We start from the raw sequence: 24,865 nt of genomic DNA on the forward strand, positions 1-24,865 counted from the left end.
ATCCAAGGACAGTGCTCAGGCCCTGAGCTCAAGCCCAGGACTGGCAAAAAAAAAAAAAAAAAAAAAAATTGGAACAAGATGATTAGGGACAGAATTCAGAATAGCTCCAAGTTTTCAAGGCTTAAAGAGATTCATCTATATCTCTAAAATATACGTCAGGTGGGCCGGGAGTTTGGCCTAGTGGTTAAAGTGCTTGCCTAGCATGCATGAAGACCTGGGTTCGATTCCTTGGTACCACATATATAGAAAAAAAAAAAAAAAGCCAGAAGCTCAAGTGGTAGAGTTCTAACCTTGAGAAAGTCCAAGGACAGTGCTCAGGCCCTGAGCTCAAGCCCAGGACCGGCAAAAAAAAAAAAAAAATATATATATATATATATATATATATATATATATACGTCAGGTGTACAAAAACTACACACACTAAATCAAGATCTTATGTAACATTCATGCTACACAAAATGAATTTATAAATAGATTTACATGTTCAAGTTTAACAAAATATATTTGAGTCACACACTCCTGAATGAACAATAAAAATCACCACAAACCAGAATTTCATTGATACAACATTAGAAGTATGAGTTCTTGCCAATGAACATGAAAAAAAATATCCTATTTGTACTTCCAATTTCAAAAAAAGCTATAGTATAAAAGTTATACAGGGGCCAGGAGTTTGGCCTAGTAGTAGAGTGCTTGTCTAGCATACACGAAAACCCGGGTTCAATTCCTCAGTACCAAGTACATAGAAAAAAAAAAAAGCCAGAAGTGGTGTTGAAGTTCAAGTGGTAGAGCTCTAGCCTTGAGAAAGTCCAAGGATAGTGGCTCAGGCCCTGAGCTCAAGCCCAGGACTGGCAAAAAAATAAAAAAATTTCCACACAATATTTTCCAACATACCTAAATACCTAAAATTCACGAGATCATTTTTTAATTCCTAGACATAAATTTTTAATGCACACTTCATCCACAGCTAAGAAATAAGGTACAAAGAATAAAGTACAATTAAGTTTAAGCTATTTCAATATTTTAATTCAACTTCTGTGGTGTTCTAGATGAAAATATTTTGAAGAACTTACATTTGGGAAGGAGGCAAATACAAAAATAATTCAAAAATATGGTAAAGATAAAAAAAGCATTGTAGAACATAGCATGATGGCAAAGGGACTATTAATCAACTTTAAGTAAGGAAACAATCCATGAATAAGGATACTGAATAAATTAAGTAGCTTACCTTAATGGCCTCTACTTGTTGGCAAATCATTTTTAGTAAAGAATTTTGATCTTCTGCCCACCGAGGTGGTGTTTTGGGGGAATACTAAAAGTAAAACAATAACAAAATAGTATTTAAAACACATAGAAAAAATGCATTCTACAATGTACCAATTTTTTTTTATTTTATTTTATTTTTTTTGCCAGTGCTGGGGCTTGGACTCAAGGCCTGGGCACTGTCCCTGAGTTGCAACTCCACTTTTAGCTTTTTGCATGTTATAGATGGCATGGAACTCAAAAATTTCAACCCTTCTGAGGAGCTAGTATTACAGGCCATACACACTGGCACCCAGTTCTGACTGACTCGTTTTCTACTTACTTTGTAACTTTTGCTGGGTGACAGAGAATACTTGGTAGGCGATGGCGTCGAATGTTTGACTTCTAAATCTGTACTTCGTGAACAACCATTTTTATAAAGAGGACCTCCTTCACTATGGTCTTCAAGTTCCTGCATGACCGAGTTGAGCATCTCTTTAACAGACTCCAGGGGTACAGGCAACTGAAAACAAAAGGCAGTAATCAAAGGTTTTAGTTTGTAACATTTCAATAAGAACCTAAAATAAATACAATGACTTTTTTTTTTTTCCCAGTCCTGGGCTTGAGCTCAGGGCCTGTCCTTGGACTTTCTCAAGGCTAGAGCTCTACCACTTGAGCCTCAGCACCATTTCCGGCTTTTTTCTATGTATGTGGTACCGAGAAATCGAACTGGGTCTTCATGTATGCTAGGCAAGCACGCTATCACTAGGCCAAACTCCTGGCCCACAATGACTCTATTTTAACATTTGGTATTTTGTTATTTTATTTATTTGCCAGTCCTGGGCTTGGGCTCAGGGCCTGAGCACTGTCCTTGGACTTTCTCAAGGCTAGAGCTCTATCACTTGAGCCTCAGCACCACTTCCGGTTTTTTTTCCCTATGTATGTGGTACCGGGGAATCGAACCCAGGTCTTTGTGCATGATAGGCAAGCACTCTACCACTAGGCAAACTCCTGGCCCCTTTCTTTGCTTTTTTGTTCTTTTCTGAAACAGCCATGTAGCGTAAGCTGGCCCTAAAACTGATTCAGTCTCCTAAATGCTGGAGCAGTATATCATCACATCCAGCTACACTTTTTCTTTTCTTTTGTCAGTCATGGGGCTTGAACTCTGGACCTGGGTGCTGTCCCTGAGCTCTTCAGCTCAAGGCTGCCACCCTACCCCTTGAGCCAAGCGCCACTTCTGGTTTTCTAGTGGTGAATTGGAGAAAACAATCAGCGTCTTTATAGTGCTCGCACTGGCCTTGAACCATGATCCTCCGATCTCAGCCTCCTGTGTAGCTAGGATTATAGGCTTTAGCCACCTCACCTGGCTCTAGCTACATTTTCTACACTGTTTGAGCCACCACTAACTCAAATTCAGGGCCTCCCTTTCTCACTTTGCATTTTCATTCAAAGCTGTCACTCTACCACCTGAGTCAGAGTTTAATATCTGGCTTTTTCCTTGCTAATTGGGGATAGTGTCTGTCCTATTTTTCTGCCTGGCTTCCAATCTCCATCCTAGTATTTCAACCTTTTGAATAGCTGTGTGAGCTACCTGCACCAAGCTATTTTCTGCAATTTTTAGCAAGCTACTTATATATTTTTTTTAATTAAAAATAATTTGGTGGTTAGGAAAATGAATCAAAGCCATTATCTTAAACGTTCCTAAAGAATATACCATGTGGGGACGGCCAGTTTGACCTAGTGGTAGAGTACATGCCTAGATACACAAAGACCCAGGTTTAATGGCTTGGTAACACAATACATAGAAAAAAAGCCGAAAATGGTGCTGTGGCTCAAGTGGTAGAGCACTAGCCTTGAGGAAAGCCCAGGCAGGGACAGTGCTCGGGCCCTGAGTTCAAGCCCCAGGACTGTCAAAAAAAAAAAAAAAAATATATATATATATACACACTATATATACCATGTGTAGTTCAGTAAGTAGCTGAATAAGATCTTTGTGAAATAAGAATAAATTAGTAATCAATGTGAAATGAAAATAAATTAGTAATCAATTTACTATGGTATTTCAACCATTTACAGTACCATGACCAAACTGGTTTCTTGACTGGGATACCTTCCTCTTTCTGTACCTTAACTGAATTTCACCTTGAAATACTTTAAATAATACAAGTAAAACTATGTATGTTCTAGTCTTCTGACTCTCAAGTCAACATTGTTTTTATTGCTTCTATAATCCTGAACATTTAGAAGTATATAAACCTGGCATACTTTTTGACATGAGCAAATTTAATTATTTCTCCTAAATGTTTTTTGTTTTTTTGTGTGTGTGTGTGACTTTGCTTTGCTTTGCTTTTTGTTTCAACTCAGGACTTCAGCTTCCTAGAAGCATCCTACCATTTCAACCATACTTTCAACCCTCTAAATGATTTTGGCTGCTAAAATATACAAGACAACGTAAATCCCATACTAAGAGCAAAAATACAAATCAGAAAGCTGAACATAATGGAACACCATCATGGAATCAAATTATTGACAGCCAAAAGAATAAGAGCAGCAGCAGATGCTGGGATGAAGAAACAATTTGAAACTGATAGCAAATACTTCCTATTTAACTAAAGTTCATTAAGAACTAAAGTTTAAAGTTGTTTTAATCACATTGTCAAAAATGGATGAATACTTCAGAAATATTTTCTAATTTTTCAATTATTTTTGTAAGAACATATGTATACATTACCAAGTTGAAAATCAATCAAACCTAATATAAAGCTGCACACATACACACACTCCCTCTTATACATTAATAACAAGGCATTACTAAATGATAAATCTGTTACTGTTATCAAAAATACTAAACAACTGACAACAACCAGGCAACTTACTTTCTGGACCACTGAAAGATTTGAATCACATTCATCTAAAATCTTTATTAGGTAGTCTCTGGTCTTTCTCAGGTAATTTTTGCATTCTTCTTGTTCTTCAAGAGAAAGGGCATCATTTTCAATGTCTTCTGCTTTCCTGTGAAAAATCTATACCAGGATGGGTTTTTTGCATCAGTTTGGTTTTTTAAAAAAAAGCTTTTGGGGTATATTTATATTATTATTAAGGGCTCAAGACCACAAGTCCTTTCTTGGTTTATTCACTCATGGATGGAGCTCTACCACTTGAACCATGCCTCCAGTCCAGCATTTTTCTTATTAACTAGAAACATTCTGAAATATTTTTCTGCTTGGACTGGCTTTAAATCATAATCCTCCAGGTCTTGGCTGCCTGAGTAGCTAAGATTGCAGGTATTTGCTATTGTCCCCCACAAACAAAACACTAATTCAAGTACAACATCCACTTACCAGCGCAAGATTCCAGTAGGAAACAACATTTTTAATAGATTCAAAAGTGGTCATAGCATCTTCTACATTTCCATTAACTGCATCCAGGATAGCAAAAGTTATATGTGCATCTTCTTCATATTCATCAACTTCAGATGCCTAAAATATATTTACTCAAAATGATTCAAATCCAAATGACTTTCCAAGTTTCAATTAATCTAAAAAGATCAATATCTCATTACTTTTCTGATATATGTGGGTCACCTAGTAAATTTAGGGATGTCACCTATTTAAGCTGTTGAAGTCTCTTTACTCTTTGTCTGTATAAACTATACATGCAGATAGTTCACAAAGGGTCCTTCATTACCTGAATGTCTGCACAATGAAAATGTTTGAACAGAGGATCAGTAGGCTCAGGAATACTGTTCTTCTTTTTTATTATTTTTAACAATGGTAAAACCTTCTTCCAATAATGAACACTCCTGCCTATGTATTCCCGTTGATCATAAAAAGAATTGAGACTGCTGCCCTGAAATTAAAAGTTAGAAACACACAAGCTTAAGGAACACAGGTAAACAGACTTCACTTTTAAGTTAAAACCAAATGACATTTCAAGTCATTTATTACCCATATACTAGAGAGTTACCTTTTCAGAAACCAAAACCTGCCTCGTTTAAACAGTTTAGCCAAAGAAGTTTAATTATCTATATCCAATTTGATCACAATAAAGATCTCACAAAAATGATCAGTGATTCAACTTCAAGAATTATGCTAAATAACATGTAAATTTTGAAGGCTGGGCAATAACTGTTTTAACATAACTTAAGCAATAAAAGTAACCACTTGAGATTATCCTGTCCCCAGTATTTTTTTGCTTTAGTCATTTTTCAGGCAGGATCTTGAGTCTTTCCTTGGGAGCAGTCTCAGATCGAAATTCTATCCATCCCTCCCTCATAGCTGAGATGACAGGCATGAGTCACTATGCCTAGCATTTTGAATTGAGATAGAGTCTATTTTTTGCTGGAACTGGCCTTAAATTACAACCCTCCCAACTTGCACCTCCTACATGGCTGGGATTACCAGTACAAGCCATGATGCCATAATAACTTTATGGCTTTTAAATAGTAAGAACTTGTTTTGTTTTTTTTTGGTTTTTTTTGGCCAGTCGTGGGCTTGAGCTCAGGGCCTGAGCACTGTCCTTGGACTTTCTCAAGGTTAGAGCTCTACCACTTGAGCCTCAGCAACATTTCTGGCTTTTTTTCTAGGTATGTGGTACCGAGGAATCGAACCCGGGTCCTCATGCATGCGAGGCAAGCATTCTACCACTAGGCCAAACTCCCTGCCCCAGAACTTGTTCTTTTAAAAATAGTTTTACTGGGCCGGGAGTTTGGCCTAGTGGTTGAGTGCTTGCCTCGCATGCATGAAGACCCGGGTTCAATTCGTCGGTACCACATACATAGAAAAAAGCCAGAAGTGGTGCTGAGGCTCAAGTGGTAGAGCTCTAGCCTTGAGAAAGTTCACGGACAGTGCTCAGGCCCTGAGTACAAGCCCAGGACTGGCAAAAAATAAATAAATAAATAAATTAGTTTTACTTTATAATGAACTTACTGTTTTCTGAAGACATTTTGCCCAGTATACAAGCAAAGCAGGTTGAAGGCCATGTTTCTCCTGGCTCCTTAGAGTATTTATTTCATGCTGAACCAGAAGTCGCAATTTTGCTGAGGTTCCAGGTCTAAAAAAAGTTTATTAATCAAATTGTTTTAAAGACAGTTCAGCACCTGTATCTGTAACATGACAAATCAAATCTTCCTAAGACTTATACCTTGGACAAAATCTAGGCAGTAAGCCAAAGAAAGGTTTTTTCTTTAATCTTGGCAATGCAGAGGTTGTCAACTAAAGACCTCACGTTCAGCTTTCAGGCTACCACCTGAACTATGTATAGGCAGCCTGATGTATTTTTTTTGAGAGTCAACATTTTAGGCAGCTAAAATCTGCCTTTCTTAAAAGGTCAATCTGGTCAAAGAGCTAATCATCTAAATCTTGTTTTAACATAGAGAAGACCATGCAGATCTACAAAGCCTCATGTTACATAAAATGTACGTTTTCTAAACAGGAAGCTCAAATTACTATTACTTGTTATGTTATAGTAATTGTTATCCAGCTTGCAAAATTTACATGCTATACAGCATAACTCTTTGAAGGTGAGTGACTGATCATTTTTTTGAGCTCTTAATTGTGATAGAATTGGACATAAGTAATTAAGCCTCTTGGCTAAACTGTTTCAACGAGGCAGATTTTGGTTGTCTGAAAATGGCAACTCTCTAAGTACTAACAGTAACATTTGCCAAGCAGAATTCTGTCCTCCTAAGCATCCCTACTTTAGGTATTTTTCAAATAGGCTCCTGTATTTTTTGGGGGCAGGGAGTCCAGGATGGACACAGACCATGATGCTACTTTTGCATCCCAAGTTGCTAGGATTACTGTCTGTCACCATGTCTGATTGTCCTTTAAGAGATCCCTAAGTTTTTTGGTTTTTTTTTTTTTTTTGCCTTAGCTGGTCTTGAATATATTACTACCTCCGCCTCTGAAGTAGATGGGGTAATAGGAGAGAGCTACAATACACAGCCTGAAGTTTGTTGTTGCTTTTGTTAGTTTCTGCCAGTTCTGGGGCTTGAACTCAGGGCCTGGGCACTATCCTTGAGCTTTCTCAGGGCTAGCGCTCCACCACTTGAACCACATCACCATCTCTGGCTTTTTCTGTGTATGTGGTACCAAGGAGATACCACTAGGTCACACTCCTAGCCCAAGAAGTTATGTTTTATTTTACTACTTACATCGCTTTTCTGTGAATTAGAGTACAAACTGCATCCCACCAGGATTTCTGTCGTTCTGTACAAAGCTGTTTGCACACAGGAAGTGGCAAACACAGTGGCTGATAGCTATAATGAGAATTACACTTCTCCTTTAACTGCAAGTGACTAGTGTATATTACTCCAAGTAAAAATACCTATTTAAAGAAAAATTTAAGTTAGCAAACAAAATTAAACAAAACTAAAAATATCTAATTTGTTACAATCTCTGCTTACTTCAAGATCTAAAATACATATTGATTCAGGTGCATTTGTTTCAAGCCTTGAGGTTTCCTGGGGCAAATGATGAAAAAGCTGTTTTAGCCATTTTCGAATTGCAGGTAAGGTAGGCAGTGAATTCCATTGTAAGCCAAGCCATGTAAGGTGCTGAAGACTACCATTATGTGCTCGAATGGCACCTGAAAAAAAAAAATAGGGGGGAAAAAAAGACTATAGGTTTGAGAAGTTTTCTTTGTGCCATTAGTTTTCCAAAACCAAAATACTTTAAATCACATTTAATGAATCTTTACTCTTTGTGTGGTGGGGAGGAGGGAGGGAAATATCAGGATAAGCAAAGCCTTAAATTTTTATTAAATGCATTCACACTTTACAGCTAGGACTTTTAGTAAACCAGCTGCATTCAAGATTTTTTTTTTCTATCCAGGTACTCGTGGCTCAAGATTAAATTCCTAACTACTCTGGTGGCTGAGATCTATGGTTTGTGGTTCAAGCCCAGGACTGGCAAAAAAAAGATATCAGCCTCTTGAGTAGCTAGGACTATCTGTGTGAGCCACCTGTACTTGGCTTGTTAGTTTCAAAATATACTATAGGAGAGTAAATCATGAAAAACAAATTGTAATATATAATACAAAGAAAAATGTTATCTATAACCACATTCTCAAACCCTCTCCATAAACACACTTTCCAAAAAGCCCCAAAAGGAATACAGAAAAATATTAGTCAATACTACTAGCTTAAAGGGCAATTTATTTTCTAACATAAAAGGATTAAGATGCAGGGCTGGGAGTTTGGCCTAGTGGTAGAGTGCTTGCCTAGCATGCACAAGACCCGGGTTCGATTCCTTGGTACCACATACTTAGAAAAGGCCAGAGGTGGTGCTGAGGTTCAAGTAGTAGAGTTCTGGCCTTGAGAAAAATCCAAGGACAGTCCTCAGGCCCTGAACTTAAGCCCAGGACTGACAAAAAAAAAAAAGGACTAAAATGCAAAATATATTCCCTTTGAAAGATAAAACTTACCAATGTCATATCTAGCTAAATCATCGGGCTCTGGTGCTTGTATGTCAATGTTTCCAATATCATCACTACCAAGGAAAGAATTATCCTTAGAAGACTGATTAGAAAATAAAGCATCATACAGAGCAGACTGGCCACTTTTGTTGGCAAAAGATTCCACGACCTCCTTTAAAAAGTCCTGTTTGCCATGACTTAAGTTTAGCAACATGTGCCCTGGGGGGGAGAAAAAAGTTATTTTCATCATTGTATGGTGAAACAGATTGTATTTACTCACATCTCTTAACTGTTTCAACAAGTAAACAATGAGTAAATAATATAATTAATTCAGGCCTCACCTCCCAAACTACAAAAATATTAAAATAAAATTTAACAACAAAAAAAAAATCACACCTGAACAAAAATATTTAGGTAGAAAATAAATGCAGTACAGGTTTAAGAGTATCTCTATTGTGGTACATGTTTAACAGTATCTCTACTAACAGTTAAACAGAAAAGATAAATTATACATGTAAAAATGCCGAAAAGTATTTGCATTTTACAAGTTCCATATTTTAATATGGGAGTTAAGTGGCCTTGGACAATAGTAGGGCTAAGTTTTAATTTTCTGATGTTACACACTAATTTTAAACACAGATGATTCCTCCTTTTCACAGCTTTTATTTCTGGGCTTCAGAAATAAAACTTATTCCAACTTTGGAGTGAAGAGTCTACTTTAAAACACTCCTTGAGTAAAGTACTGTTGCTTGTTACAGTAAACAAACCTGGAAACATGCTAAGGAAAAGAAACTCATCACAAAAAACCCTAATTATATGATCCCATTTACATGAAATATTCAGAATAGGCAATAAGAGATACAAGTAGATTGGTGACTGGCTGAGGTGATTAAGAAGAACTGAGAGTGATTGCTAATACCAATCTTCACCATGGGGTGATAAAAGTATTCTTGGTTTGTGATAATTGATAAATAGGTGAAATGAACTGTGTGTAATGCTAATTACAACTCAGACTGTTCATGACAAAGAATTAAAACATCACTATTACCAGATTGGCTCAGGCGATCATAGGCCATCATTTCCAGTAGATTTTGTCCAGCATCTCCTTTTATTAACTTAACCTTTGGTCTTGGAACCTGGTAATTTTAAATCAAATCCTTAATTCAAAGGTAACAACATTACTAAAAGTGTGATGGTCCTTTTCTATTAAACTATTAATAATGAATCGTTAAGTGACAATCAAAATTAGAAAAGAGTGCAAAAAAAAGTGAAACAAGGAATAATAATCTATGAGAGGCATTACAACTAATGCTTGGGGAAAAATTACATTCTAATAAAAGCACATTTAAATTACACTGGGTACCAGTCACACCCATACTTTTAGCTATTCAAAAGGCTGAAATCAGAGGATCAAAGTTTGAAGCCAGACCTGGCACAAAAGTCTGCAAGACAACAGAGAGAAGAAAAGAAAATAGAAAAGAGAGAAAACCCAAAAAGTCAGCCTGGAAGCTGGAGACGGGGCTTAAATGGTCAGAACACCAGCAAAGCAGATAAGCCAAAAAATGATGAGGCTTGAGTTCAAACACTGATGCTGCAAAATATTTCATTTGGGGCAATAGAAAATTTATTTACATTACTTCTCTACCCTGCATAAGATACAGAGAGATGACAACACTAGTGAGCAGCTCTGGTGAAACTATACCTGGAAATAGCACTATAGGGAGGGGCCACAATTTCAAAAATATGGGCAATCTGGGAAATCAATAGGATAAAGAAGTACAACCAAGACAGTATCTGGACATTAAGGTATACCCTATGAAGCAGAATAAATGGTAAATAAGTAGAATGGTGGAAGAACATGTTATCTGCTTTCAAGTATTAAGAAAATTATCTTGCAGGTACCAGATGTAAAAATATATTTTTTTTGGGGGGGGGGGATTATGGGGCTTGAACTCTGGGCCTGGGCTCTGTCCCTCAGCTCTTCTGCTTAAGGCTATCCCCCTATCCCTAGGCATGGGCGCTGTCTCTGAGTTCTTCAGCTCAAGCTACTGCCCTACCCTTGAGCCACAGCCCCACTACCCGTTTTCTAGTGATTAATTAGAGGTAAGCATCTGTCTTTAGTGCCTGGGCTGACTTTGAACCGTGATCCTCAGATCTCAGCTTCCAGAGTAGCTAGGATTATAGGCATGAGCCACTGCGCCCAGCTATCCATGTTTTTTCTTAACAGTCATTTCCTTGGAACACCATACCTACAGATATCAAGGTCCTACTGTAATATGAACCAGAAATAGGATGAAATTCTAGAAATCAATGAATTATTTTTCTTTCCTCTCTCAAGGGAGAAAAACAAAATAATTTTTTACAACTTTTTTGTCAGTTGTGAGGCTAGGTGCTGCCCTGGAGCTCTTTTGCTCCTACCACTTTGGATCGCAGCCCTACTTCCAGAAATTTTCTGGTGGTTAAGTGGAAATAAAAGTCTCTTGGGGGCTGGGAATGTGGCTTAATGGTAGAGTGCTTGCCTAGCATGCACAAAGCCTTGGGTTCAGTTCTTCAGCCCCACATACACAGAAGTAGCACCATGGCTAAAGTGCTAGAGTGCTAGCCTTGGGCACAAGAAGCTCACGGACAGTGTCTGGGCCCTGAGTTCAAGCCCCAGGACTGGCAAAAAAAAAAGTCTCATGGATTTTTCTGCCTGGGCTGGCTTTGAACTACCATTCTCAGATCTCGGCCTCCTGTGTATAGCTACATTACTAGCATGAACCACCAATACCCACATTATCTTAAAGTCAGGAGCCCACACAACAGTCATTTACCAGGCAGTAATTTTTTACAAGCTGGTTAATTAGGAGACTGCATATATATAGATAGGTAGATAGATACGCATGTGTGTATATACATATATGTATATATATTTATTTCAGAAGTATTACAAAGCTCATAAAATTTTTAGTTTAACTTTAATACTAAAGGTTTTCGCATGCGTTTTCACTACTACTCGGGCACATCTCGGTAAGAAATACAATGTGTTATTGAAATGTCAATTGTACCTGGAACTGGAAAGGGCTTACCTGAAATGCTATGAGATAGCACAATGCAGCCAGCTCACAGAGAGCTCGCCACTGGACATCACTATGTTGACCCATCTTTAAAAGTAAAGAACCAGCATGCATGTAGAAATGTCCTTTCATTTCTATGAAAGTAGCGGACAGTTCATCATTTCCACCCACAGAAGCTTTTACAGACTGAAGAGCACCATCAAAACTGTAACATTAAAATGTGAAACAGGTAATTCATATACACTGCCTTGAGAATCAGTGAATATTTCAGAATAAAAATTGCAGACTTCATCTACATTGAAACTAAGATTCATTTTTGTTCTCTATTCCATTAAAACATATGAACCATCCAGTACTTATTTTTAATCATTTATACTTCCTACAGTTCAAGTTTTATCTCTATAATGACATATTACTCCAAAACACTTATTTTCTGCCTTATACAATCACAGTAACAATTTGGCAAGATTACTGATACTAGGTGAGTATTTCAAAATAAACCAGAATAAAATTTATTTTTTGAGATACACACACACACACACACATACACACACACACACACACACACACACACATATTTTTTTCTTTTTTTTTTTTTTGCCAGTCCTGGGCTTTGAACTCAGGGCCTGAGCACTGTCCTTGGGTTTTCTCAAGGCTAGAGCTCTACCACTGAAGCCACAACACTACTTCCAGCTTTTTTTATCTATGTGATACTGAGGAATCAACCCAGGTCTTCATGCATGCTAGGAAGGCACTACCACTAGGCCAAACTCCCGGCCTAGTTTTATTCTTTAAACAAGCCATTACAAAAAACACTATTAATGGCTGGGAGTTTGGCCTAGTGGTAGAGTGCTTGCCTAGAATGCACAAAGACCCAGGTTTGATTCCTTGGTACCACATATATAGAAAAGCTGGAAGTGGTGCTGTGGTTCAAGTGGCAGGGCACTGCTGCCCTTGTGGAAAGCCCCAGGACTGGTTAAAAAAAAAAACATCAGGTAACAAGCCTGGAGTTTTACCTAGTGGAAGAGTGCTTGCCTAGCATGCATGAAAATTGGGGTTTGACTCCTTGGTACCACATACATAAAAAAATCTGGAAGTGGTGCTGTGACACGAGTGGTAGGAGGGCTAGCTTTGGGAAAGCCCAAAGACAGTGCTTAGGCCCTAAGTTCAAGCCCCAGAACTGGCAAAAAAACAATTAAAGGGCCAGGAACGTAGTTTAGTGGTAGAGTGCTTGCCCCTAGCATGCATAGCATGCAGGAAACCCTGAACTAGAATCCTCGATACTACACACATAGGAAAAGCCAGAAGTGGTGCTATGGATCAAGTGGCAGAGCGCTGGCCTTGAGCAAAAAGTGTCCCAAGGACAATGCTCAGCAGTATAGCGATCACAACACTCACTTTGAATGTATTTCTTCATCAGTCATAATCACTGCCACCAAAAACCACTATCACAGCCCCATAAAAGAAGATCCAATTTCCTAAATGTTTCATCCTAAATGTTTCCTAAATGTTCAATGATAACTCATGGGTTTATTACAGAATAATGATCAACAAAGAATTACTGTAAAAGTCTGTAATTTATTCTGAATTTTCCCTTTTTGTCAACATACCTTTCCAATAATTCTCTACTTTCCTGTACATCTCTGGTAGAAAGTGTTAGAAGAGTAAGGTTAGCATATGCCAGAAGTAAGTCTTTATTTGTTGTTCGCCAGTTGTTTTTATCAGACTCCAAACACTGCAAAGTCTCCAGATATTCCTACTTACAGAAAAAAATAGTAAGTTACAACTTTACCAAATTTTAAAAAATTGTCCATCTTATGTCTTCAGATTTGTTGGCCCATTCCAAGTGCATTTGAAATTATATTGGTTTTTACTAGCCTTATATAAAAATTCAAAAATTTAATCCTAGTTACAATTTAATTTTATAGTTGTTCCACATAAATGAAAGAAGTGTTGAAGAGTACTATTAACTACAGAAAGATACATGGTCTGTATAGAATTAGAGCTCGAGCAGCTCTCACCTACCTTAAGGGTGTGTACAACACATGAATTCCATTCTAAACTGGAACGCAAAGCTATATTCTTCTCTGCCTCATGGCAGTGGGCCACAGCATCCTTCAGTCTTTTATTTGAACGATATAGTTCCACTAGCCGGATATTCACATGGACATCATCAGGTCTTGCATAAAGTTCGGACTGAATTAAGTCAAAAAGTTTATTCCACCCATCTTCACCTTTACAATCTAAAAGCTGTTCCTGTGTTGGGGGGGAGGGGAACATTTATTCAGTGTAACATTCACAAATTTTTCTTTGGGTGACAGTCCTGGGGCTTTTAACTCAGGGCTTGGGTGCTGTCTCTGAGCTTCTTTTTCTCAAAGCTAGTGCTCTACCACTTGAGACACACTGCCATGTCCAGCTTTTCTGAGTAGTTTATTGAGATTAAGAGTCTCATGGACTTTCCTTCCCAAAGTGGCTTTTAATTTCAGTCTTCAGATATAGGATTACAGGTGTGACAAAAGTGCCCGGCACATTTGCACAATTTTAAGTAGCCTATGGGCAATTATTCCACTGTTACTAGCTTTAGGAAACTACCACCAAACATACTAACCTACATACCATCTATTTTACTAATCCCTTCAGAGAGTTGTTCTTCAAAGCTAAATTTCAAAAACATTATGCAAAGAAGCATCCAGGACTACAGTAGTAGACTAATGGCCCATATATCCACCTACTAAACTCACACTGTCTCATTTCGTTGTATATCTCAGTCACCATCAGATCACCAGAAGATTTCTAAATCGACTGTCACTATGGGGTATTTCAAGTTGTTCTCAATTTCCCTTTAATCAACTTAATCTCTGACTGCTGATGCTACTATTACTCTACTACCTCCACCATTTTCTCAAAGTATTGTTACCTCCTTGTCATGACAGTCTCCATTACCTCTACTATAAGTTTTCTCTTAGCTTACCATCACTGAGATTTTTGACATATTCATTCCCAATTGCTATCTCCAAACTACTTCTCTTACTCATTTTGTAAACCTTTGAAGGGACAAATGAAATTACTCAGCCTCCCTAACAATTGTCCCTACGATTAGCAAAGATTATTCAAAGATTACAAGGCACGCAGATTAGCTACTCAGTTGTTTAACATGTCATATCTAGTGACATTATCCCATTCGCAGAGGTTTTCAATTTAGATGGGGGTCCACAAACCCTCACTGCCACTTACATACCTATCACAGTATACCAATTTTTCTTATGTGTAATACATATATACTTGTTTGTTTTGTTCTATCAAGCTAAAATACAATAATCCTTAATATTCATGAATACTGGTTACTTATAAATCCCTTTACTGAATCTGGAGTGTAGCGTAGTGACACAGTGCTTGCCTAGCATGCACAAAGCCCTGGTACAACACACACAGAAAATTTAGCCAGAAGTGGTGCTATGACTCACGTGGTAGAGCCCTAGCCTTGAGCAAAAGAAGCACAGAGACAGTGCACAGGCCCTGAGTTCAAGCCCCAGGACTGGCAAAAAAAAAAAAAATTCCCAGACAAGTAGATAATGAAAGTATAAAAATCTCTGTAATCTTTCAGAATGAGATATCTGTAAAAGTTAACTGAGACTAATAAAATATTAAGTGCTCAGAAGGATTTTAAGAGATTGGGGGGGGGATACCCATAAATACAGTCTTTCACTTAAAGTTTGCTACAGAAAAGTAATTTAACCCCAAATTAAAAATCATTGTGACTTAGCTTTTGCCTTTTGTTAGGTTTGATTTGTTTACCTTTAGCTTATAAACTGCAGGACTTCCTGGGAAAAATTTAGCTGCTCTTTCAACCCAATATTTTGCTCTTCCATCAGTCACATCATTTTTACAAAGCAATTCTGCAATCTTCAACACAAGATCTTTTTGTGTTGGGTTTAACTCTACTGAACGCTAACATCAAAAAAGAAACAAATTAGTAAAGAATAATGAATATTGTACACAATTTCAAAGTCATACAAAAGTTAAAGCAATTACTAATGCACATTAGAAATGCTATTGTCTAGAAGACCAGTTATTTTAAAGTTGTTAAAATCTGTTTCACTCTATCACTTAATGGTACGATGATGCCAATGTTTCTTTTCATGACATCCATTCATTACATAAATTACTTTGGGTGTTATGTATATGGCTATACATAGACTGTATTTTAATCTTATAATTACCTTATAACATTCAACAGCTTTGTCTGTGTTTTCCTCTGCTTCATAAAGAAGACCCAGAAATCTGTGAGCTTTGGGGTCTCTCTCTTGCACGTTAATATATGTAGATATATACCTGTTGGTAAACAGCAATTCAAAAATAATTTTTAGATTCTTTTTATTTTACGTATGTATTTGTTGATCATAGGGCTTGAACTCTGAACCTGGGTGTTGTCCCTGAGGTCTTCAGCTCCAGGCTACTGCCCTATCTCTTGAGCCAAGCACCAATTCAGGTTTTTCTAGTGGCTAATTGGAGATAAAAGTCTCCAGTCTATTTGTTTATTTGAAGAAAAGGTGAGAAAACAAGATGATGGGGGGTGGGGAGGAACGGGGACAAAAGCATGAGAAGGAGAGTCAATGTGCGAGAAGTAATGCACTTACTACCTGACAAATGTAACCGTAAGCCCTCTATACGTTATCCCAACAATAAAACAAAATAAAAAGCATGAGCTACACTCAAAAAAAAAAAAAGGCAAACAAAAACAAAGTCTCACAGTCTTTAGTGCCCAAGCTGGCTTTGAACCACTATCCTCAGATCTCAGCCTCCTGTGTAGCTAGGATTACAGGCGTGAACACTGTGACTCAAGAAGTAGGGTGGTATCCTTGAGCTGAAGAGCTCAGGGACAATACCCAGGCCCAGATTTCCAGTCCCACACCCGACCAAAAAAAAAAAAAAAAAAAAAAAAAAGAAAAAAAATGAATATTACTTAAAACAATAGAATTGAAGTAAAAACAAATAGTTATTCATAATCAGGTAAGAATGAATTTTAGGTATGGAAGTGAATTAAGAAATTAGGGGAGTTGATAAGCATACTGCTTTAAAGTACTTTAGTTCTCATATTTTATTTTGTGCAGGTTCAATCATGCAAACTGCCTCTCCTCCTCCTTCTTCAACTCAGTATTTCTCTGTAGTCCATTCCCTCCTGAAACCTGGAATTCATTATGCAGCCCAAATTTAAACTTCCAATCATACTGCCTCTATCTCATAGGTGCTGGGATTACAAGTATATTCTACCAAACCTGTCTAATAAAAATGATTCTTGTTGAAATTTAAAAAAAAAAAAATACATTTCAGTACCACTATTCATTCTATAGGTTGCCTTTTTTTTTTTTTTTTTTTTTTGGTGGGTCATGGGGCTTGAATTCTGGGCGTGAGAGCTGTGCCAGAGTTCCTAAGCTAAAGGCTACAGCCCTACCCCTTGAGCTAAAGCCCCACTTTCTGTTTTCTAGTGATTAATTGGAGATCAGAGTCTCAGGTTCTTTAGTGCCAGGGGTGGCTTTGAACCTTGATCCTCAGATCTCAGCCTCCTGAGTAGCTAGGATTACAGGCATGAGCCACCGTGCCTTCCCTGCCTAATTTCTTTTTTGCTAACATTATTTCTGAATCTAAAATGTTATCTTTTATCCCAAGATACATGTAGGTAAAAAACAATGTTCTTCAACCATATATGTCAAGGCACACCACAGTTTTAGGTCTGTGCCGTCACCTCCGGGCCTACTGTTTTATGGTATGTTTTATTACCTGTTTGAAAGTGGAGTTAGTATTCCAAAAACAAACAGCAAGGAGTTCATTGCTTACCAAATAGCTACTCAACTTTTTTTCCCATATATTTTTTATTGTAACGCATTGAAGGGTTACATTATAGTCACCAGATAGAAGGTGCATTACCTCACAAACATTGATACCCTTTCTTATGTCTTGGCTATTCAACTTTTTGCTGCCACTATTACACTGTATTAGATTGTCTTATAGTATATATTTAATAAAGAAATCAGCATATTAAAATATCATTTATCAATCCTTCCTATTTTAAAAAAATAAGGCACTGATTTTTGAAAATTAAGATGAGTTTTTAATTTGGCACTTACTTTTTAGCAAGATCATATTCTTTAGCTTCATAGTACAGCTTTGCAAAATAGAATCCTTTCATTGACTTCTGGGGGAAAAAAAAGAATAATTTCACTTTTCATATTTTGAAATACCATACAGCTTTTTCAAAAGGACAAATTGTCTCCTAACAAGGTTAATAACGTTTTTAATGTAAAAAGTTAAATGTATATATACTTTAAAGTCAAGAAACTTTATTTACTATGATTAAAAATTCAGGAACAGCAACAAAAACAAATGTAAAAGTTAATGATGACTATAAGCCTTGGATACATTAAAAGTAAGATTCCATCTGATCATAAGACAATCCATATTGTACTTTTACTTGCCACTACATTGTGAAGGCAAATTTCTCTCAATGCCTTGCACATTGTAATATACAGCAATATATATCTATATATATGCTCTTTGCATATTGTAATTCAGTCAATAAGTACAAACAAGATGGCTCGAACTAATAGTACAGCCCTGAGAGTTCAAAACCAGATACCAGTGACTCACAACTGTAAACCAAGCTTAGAGGTAAGCTAAGATCCAGACAATCATGGTTAGAAGCCATTGCCCTGAATTTTTAAATCCAATAGACTCTACCTCTTTAAAAAAAGCGGGGCCGGACTGGGGTTATAGGTCAAGTGGTAAAGTACCAGTCATATGCCAAATGAAGGCACAGGCCTTCAAGACGTGATACCAATACAGAAAAGAAAGCTCGCACTACATGGTAGAGTTGCAGCTGGGAAAGTAAGCTAAACAAATGCAAAGTCCTCATTTCAAACACCAGTACCCAGGCTGCTCATGGTAAAGTGCTTGCCTAGCATGCACAAAAATCTGAGTTTGGCTCTGGGAGTTTGGCCTAGTGGTAGAGTGCTTGCCTAGCATACACGAAGACCCGGGTTCGATTCTTCGGTACCACATACATAGAAAAAAGCTGGAAGTGGTGCTGAGGCTCAAGTGGTAGAGCTCTAGCCTTGATAAAGTCCAAGGACAGTGCTCAGGCCCTGAGCTCAAGCCCAGGACTGGCAAAAAAAAAAAAAAAAAAAAAAAGAAACAAACAAACCCTATCTTTGCATCAGAAATGTTACAACAGGCTTTGGGTAGCCACTAATTTACAAACTCATTTTGGTCTTTTGGTTGTTTTTCCTCTTCCTGTGGAGGGCAATTTACCTAACAGTGATTAACTACTGGAGAAAGATTTAGAAGACCATGAATTATTCTAGTTTCAGTTCGCTGATAGGTTATTTCCATAGTCTTTAAAAACCAAAAGGTACCAGGAGCCGGTGGCTCATACCTATAATCCTAGCTACTCAGGGGGCTGAAGACCTGAGGAAGACCAAGACTCCTATTTCCAATTAACCACTAGAAAACCGGGAATGGTACTGTGGCTCAAGTGGTAGGACATTAGCATTGAGCTGAAGAGCTTAGAGACAGCACCTAGGCCCAAAGTATTCCAATGAACCTGCAAAATCCTGAAGTAGATGTGGGGCCAGGAGTTTGGCCTAGTGGTAGAGAGCTTGCCTAGCAAGCACAAAGACCAGGTTTGATTCCTTGGTACCACAGAAGTGGTGCTATGGGGCTCAAATGGTAGAGCTCTATAGCCTTGAGAAAACTCAAGAACAGTGCCCACGCCCTGAGTTCAAGGCACAGGACTGGCAAAAAAAAGATGTGTGTCTCAAGTGGCAGAGTGCTAGCTTTAAAATACCAAGCCCTGAGTTTTAAGCCCAGGTATCAGCACAAAAATAAATATAAAATTAAGAAAGAGGTAGCACAGCTAAAGCACAAGCAACTGAATCAAAACTAACAGCGGAGTTCTGGCAGAATGCATTTGAAGAACCACAGATAGGCTGAGTATAGTAGCTTACAACTGTAATACCAGCTACTCAGGAGGAAAAAGATGGAAAGAACTGCACTTCCAGATGGGCCTGGGCAATAAATCATCAATACCCCATGCAAACCAACACATTGGCTGATAGTATTGCACACTGTGATCAAAGACACTGAAAGACATTGGTAGATGGATCACAGTCCAAGGATAGCCCTAGGGGGAACTTGAAACTTCAGTTACTAGCAAAGACTAAGTCCCTATCTGGGAAAATAACTAAATTAGATGGCCTGACTGGCATCAATGATATTAACCAACAAGCAATTGTTGGGGCAACATTTATTAAACAATACATCTTATCCTAACAGACTAGAAGCCAATGTTCTTCATTTTTTTAATAAAAATAAAAATAACTGCTACTCAACTTCCAATCATACTATACTTCAAACTTTTTAGAAATTCAAAGAGACACTTGACAATACTGAAAGCAGCTTATTTTATTAATCATAAAGCTTACATAATCGGGAGAGGGAGAAAAGAAGTCTCAGGCTGAGTTCAAGCCCCATGACTGCCACAAACAAAACTCCGTAACTTTGAACAGCCAGGCTGGTAGCATCATTGCTCAAGAGACACTTAGTTCAAAGCTGGGCATTGTGGCTCATGCCTGTAATCCTAGCTACTCAGGAGACTGAGATCTGAGGATTACGATTCAGAACCCAAACCAGCTTCAGAACCCAAACCAGCCGTGGCACTAAAGACAGTGAGACTTTTACCTCCAATTAAAATCTCTAGAAAAGGGGCTGTGGCTCAGGAACAGCTCCCAGGCCCAAATTTCAATCCTATGACTCCCCCCCCCCAAAAAAGGAGAGACACTTAGTTCAAGACCCAACATCAAGAATCAGTCCAAAATGGAGCAGTTAAGAAAAATAAGTTGGGGCCAGGAGTTTGGCATGGTGGTAAGAGTGCTTGCTTAGCATGCACAAAAACCTGGGTGCCACATGCAAAGAAAAAGCTGAAGTGGTGCTATGGCTCAAGTGGTAGAGTGCTAGCCTTGAGGAAAGCCCAAGGACGGTGTTCAGGCCCTAAGTTCAAGCACCAGGACTGGCAAAAACAAACAAAGGGAAAAAAAGGGCCGGGAGTTTGGCCTAGTGGTAGAGTGCTTGCCTAGCATGCACGAAGACCCGGGTTCGATTTCTCGGTACCACATACGTAGAAAAAAGCCGGGAGTGGTGTTGAGGCTCAAGTGGTAGAGCTCTAGCCTTGAGAAAGTCTAAGGACAGTGCTCAGGCCCTGAGCCCGAGCCCAGGACCGGCAAAAAAAAAAAAAAAAAAAAAAAAAAAAAAAAAAAAACTGAAAGGAAGAAAAAGGGAAGGGAAGGAAAAAAAAAAAGAGGAGTGGAAGGGGTGGGGTTAGGGAAAGTGGGAGAAAAATGAGTAACAATGTTCAAGAAGTAATGTACCCACTACCTGATGAATGTAACTATAACCCCTCTGTACATCACCCCAACAATAAAATAAAATTTTTAAAAAGAAAAGCATAGGCATTCACTTCAGTAGACATCATATTGAAAATGAACTATACAATTTGCAAGTGAGGATGGGAGGGGAAAACTAGGACAGGGAGGAAAGAATTGTACTTGATTTATGTAACTGTAACCCCACTGCACATCACCTTTATAATAATGAAAATAAAAAAGGCATTTAAAGTCAACCTAGGCAACAACCTAGGCAACATAGAAAAACTGCATCTTCAAAAAAAAAGAAAAAATCGCAAGTGTAATCCTAACCACTCAGGAAGCTGAGACATGAGAATCCAGGTTCAGAGCTATCAAGGGCAGAAAAATACTCCAGGTTCTAAGTTTCAAATAGCCACTAAAGAGCTGGAAATAGAGAACAGAAATATGGCTCACACGGTAGAGTGCCAGTGGAGAACAAGAGCCACATGTGAGTTCAAGCCCTAGAACTGGCACAAAAAGAAGAAAAAAAGAAATACATATAGATGTTTGTGATTAGAAAAAACAAGAGTTGTCAGGTTGCGTCTAAGTAGTAATACCCAGATGCAAAACAGAAGTCAACTAGACAAGAAAACTAAGTAGAAGCCATCTGGAAAAAGAAGTCATACCAAAGAAATACAGTATTTTCTACAAAGACAAAAGTCAATATGATAAAGTGGAAAAATGGCAAAACACAATTTGAAGCACGACAGAAGACACGGCCCGGAATAAGGACGTCCTAGAAAAAGAACAAGGCCACTTCGCAGACGGCCAGACCAAGGGAAGTAAACACCAATCCTTCCTTCCCAGCATCCAGAGCACGCTTTTGTCACTTTACGCGAATCTAACTTCGGCGGGGGCCAGTGGCTTTCGACCGTCTTCCTGCCTCTCCCAGAGGCGGAGGCTCGGAGGACTGTAAATCTGAAATCAGCCCAGAGTCCGTCCCTGAGACTGCGTTAGACCCACCAAGAACCAAGTGGCTCTGGAGCGGTGACTGGCCGTTGGCCATAAAGCGAAGGGGCAGCCGCGGCCCGGCGCCAAGGCCCGTACGGGTTAACTAAGTAGCTGCCTAGGTTCCCAGTGACCCCGGACTCCACACTCCACCCGCACCCCAGCTCCGTTCCAGGCTGCTGCTGCCACCGTGTCCGATGCGCTGACGCGACCCACGCGGGGACCTGCCCCGCCCGCTCTTACTTCGCGGGACATTTACAACCCTCGAACTCGTGCTCGGAAGCCGGAGCCTCCGCCAGGAGCCTCCGCAGGGTCTCCGTCCGAAGCGAGAGCCACCGAGCAACAGCGGCCGGCAGATCCTTTCGGGAGCGGCGGTGCCGAGCGCACACCCCGGGCGCACGAAGCCGCAGCCGACGGCGGGACGCGGGCTGCCCGGCTCACGAGGAGCCCCGGGTCCGGGACGTCGCCCTCCGCAGCGTCCACGGCCCACGGGGGCCGCGTCAGGCCGGCCGCGGCGCGGCGGGCTCGGAGCCGGGGAGGGGCGGCCGCCGGGGTAGCCGACCTGTCCGCGCCACCGGAAGGGAGGCCGGGGGCGCCGGCGCGGGCGCCCGCCCGGGGCCGGGGCCGCCGCCGAGCCCGAGCCGGGGCGGGAGGCCGCGGAGCTGCGGGCGCTCGCCTGCACGCCGCGCTCGCGGGCGCCAGGGCGGGCTGGCGGCGCCTCAGCGGGACGCCCTCGGGAGCGGCGGCCGCCGGGAGCCGTGACGCGGACGCCGCGGCTAGGCCGGGGCAGGCCCCGGGCTTCCCAGGGACCCGCTTACCTCTCGAGGCGACGGGGCGGAGCCCTGCACCGAGGCGATGTACCGCTCCACGTCGGCCTTGCTGCGCCTCATCACGCCGCCAACCCGGCTCCCCGAGCGCGGGAGGCCGGTGCTGGGGCCAAGAAACGGCCGCGATCGCCGGCCGCTGAGCGCCTCGAAAACCCGTGACGCAGCGCCGTTGCCGGCGGGGGCGCGAGCCGGCGTGCGTACGCGCGCGCTGCGTCATCACCGGGCGCCAAACCGCCGACGCTAAACCTCCGCCGCGTGCGCGCGCGCGCCCGCTAATCGGATCCGCGGAGCCCGCCCCGAGCGCGGGCGCCGCCCCGCCCCGTGAGCCCGCAGGCCGCGCCTGCCCGGCCCCCGCGGCGACCTCGGGGTCCACGGACGCTTGCGGCCGGGGGTCTTTGAGGCCCGCCGCCACGGGAGAGGCCGCGTAGGCGCAGACCTTTGTCCGGGCGTTGCGTGGACATTGTGACGAGCCCGTGTGAACGCGAGGAGCGCACTTTAAAGAGCGCCCCAGCCGGCGCGGCGGACACCCGGAGCCGAGCCGCTCAGGACCCTGAGCCCGGAGGGGCAGGCTCGAGGCCAGCCCCGGCACAGAAGGACCTGAGACTCCTGTCTCCAAGTAACCGCTAGGAAACGGGAAGCGGGGCTGGGCTCCAGGAGCAGGGCAGTCACCCCGGGCTGGAGAGCTCAGGGACAGCGCCCAGGCCCAGGAGCAGGGCAGTCACCCCGGGCTGGAGAGCTCAGGGACAGCGCCCAGGCCCAGGAGCAGGGCAGTCACCCTGGGCTGGAGAGCTCAGGGACAGCGCCCAGGCCCAGGAGCAGGGCAGTCACCCCGGGCTGGAGAGCTCAGGGACAGCGCCCAGGAGCAGGGCAGTCACCCCGGGCTGGAGAACTCAGGGACAGCGTCCAGGCCCAGGAGCAGGGCGGTCACCCCGGGCTGGAGAGCTCAGGGACAGCGCCCAGGCCCAGGAGCAGGGCAGTCACCCCGGGCTGGAGAGCTCAGGGACAGCGTCCAGGCCCAGGAGCAGGGCAGTCACCCCGGGCTGGAGAGCTCAGGGACAGCGCCCAGGCCCAGGAGCAGGGCAGTCACCCCGGGCTGGAGAGCTCAGGGACAGCGCCCAGGCCCAGGAGCAGGGCGGTCACCCCGGGCTGGAGAACTCAGGGACAGCGTCCAGGCCCAGGAGCAGGGCGGTCACCCCGGGCTGGAGAGCTCAGGGACAGCGCCCAGGCCCAGGAGCAGGGCAGTCACCCCGGGCTGGAGAGCTCAGGGACAGCGTCCAGGCCCAGGAGCAGGGCAGTCACCCCGGGCTGGAGAGCTCAGGGACAGCGCCCAGGCCCAGGAGCAGGGCAGTCACCCCGGGCTGGAGAGCTCAGGGACAGCGTCCAGGAGCAGGGCAGTCACCCCGGGCTGGAGAACTCAGGGACAGCGTCCAGGCCCAGGAGCAGGGCGGTCACCCCGGGCTGGAGAGCTCAGGGACAGCGTCCAGGCCCAGGAGCAGGGCAGTCACCCCGGGCTGGAGAGCTCAGGGACAGCGTCCAGGCCCAGGAGCAGGGCAGTCACCCCGGGCTGGAGAGCTCAGGGACAGCGCCCAGGAGCAGGGCAGTCACCCCGGGCTGGAGAACTCAGGGACAGCGTCCAGGCCCAGGAGCAGGGCGGTCACCCCGGGCTGGAGAGCTCAGGGACAGCGCCCAGGCCCAGGAGCAGGGCAGTCACCCCGGGCTGGAGAGCTCAGGGACAGCGTCCAGGCCCAGGAGCAGGGCAGTCACCCCGGGCTGGAGAGCTCAGGGACAGCGCCCAGGCCCAGGAGCAGGGCAGTCACCCCGGGCTGGAGAGCTCAGGGACAGCGCCCAGGAGCAGGGCAGTCACCCCGGGCTGGAGAACTCAGGGACAGCGTCCAGGCCCAGGAGCAGGGCGGTCACCCCG

The 24,865-nt window shown here is 42.1% G+C and overlaps 1 protein-coding gene across 2 annotated transcripts in view; it reads right to left on the bottom strand.

Annotated features, from left to right (window-relative positions):
* Window positions 1–23,107, bottom strand: part of Rgpd4 (RANBP2 like and GRIP domain containing 4) — a 49,283-nt gene extending 26,176 nt beyond the window's left edge. For both annotated transcript variants that reach the window (XM_090336271.1, XM_090336270.1), the window contains exons 1-17: window positions 22,936–23,107; window positions 17,840–17,907; window positions 15,935–16,046; window positions 15,510–15,662; window positions 13,740–13,970; window positions 13,325–13,470; window positions 11,727–11,919; window positions 9,707–9,794; window positions 8,668–8,877; window positions 7,649–7,830; window positions 7,397–7,569; window positions 6,171–6,294; window positions 4,930–5,091; window positions 4,584–4,721; window positions 4,119–4,265; window positions 1,586–1,765; window positions 1,229–1,312 (exon numbers count right to left, since the gene is read on the bottom strand). In XM_090336271.1, the coding sequence (XP_090192397.1) occupies window positions 1,229–1,312; window positions 1,586–1,765; window positions 4,119–4,265; window positions 4,584–4,721; window positions 4,930–5,091; window positions 6,171–6,294; window positions 7,397–7,569; window positions 7,649–7,830; window positions 8,668–8,877; window positions 9,707–9,794; window positions 11,727–11,919; window positions 13,325–13,470; window positions 13,740–13,970; window positions 15,510–15,662; window positions 15,935–16,046; window positions 17,840–17,907; window positions 22,936–23,007 (2,463 nt within the window). In that variant the 5' untranslated portion in view covers window positions 23,008–23,107. The remainder of the gene's footprint in view (window positions 1–1,228; window positions 1,313–1,585; window positions 1,766–4,118; window positions 4,266–4,583; window positions 4,722–4,929; window positions 5,092–6,170; window positions 6,295–7,396; window positions 7,570–7,648; window positions 7,831–8,667; window positions 8,878–9,706; window positions 9,795–11,726; window positions 11,920–13,324; window positions 13,471–13,739; window positions 13,971–15,509; window positions 15,663–15,934; window positions 16,047–17,839; window positions 17,908–22,935) is intronic.
* Window positions 23,108–24,865: the final 1,758 nt, after the last annotated feature.

Source organism: Megascapheus bottae, chromosome 7, assembly GCF_031878675.1.
Source record: "Megascapheus bottae isolate mThoBot1 chromosome 7, mThoBot2.hap1, whole genome shotgun sequence".
NCBI classification, from domain to species: Eukaryota; Metazoa; Chordata; class Mammalia; order Rodentia; family Geomyidae; genus Megascapheus; species Megascapheus bottae.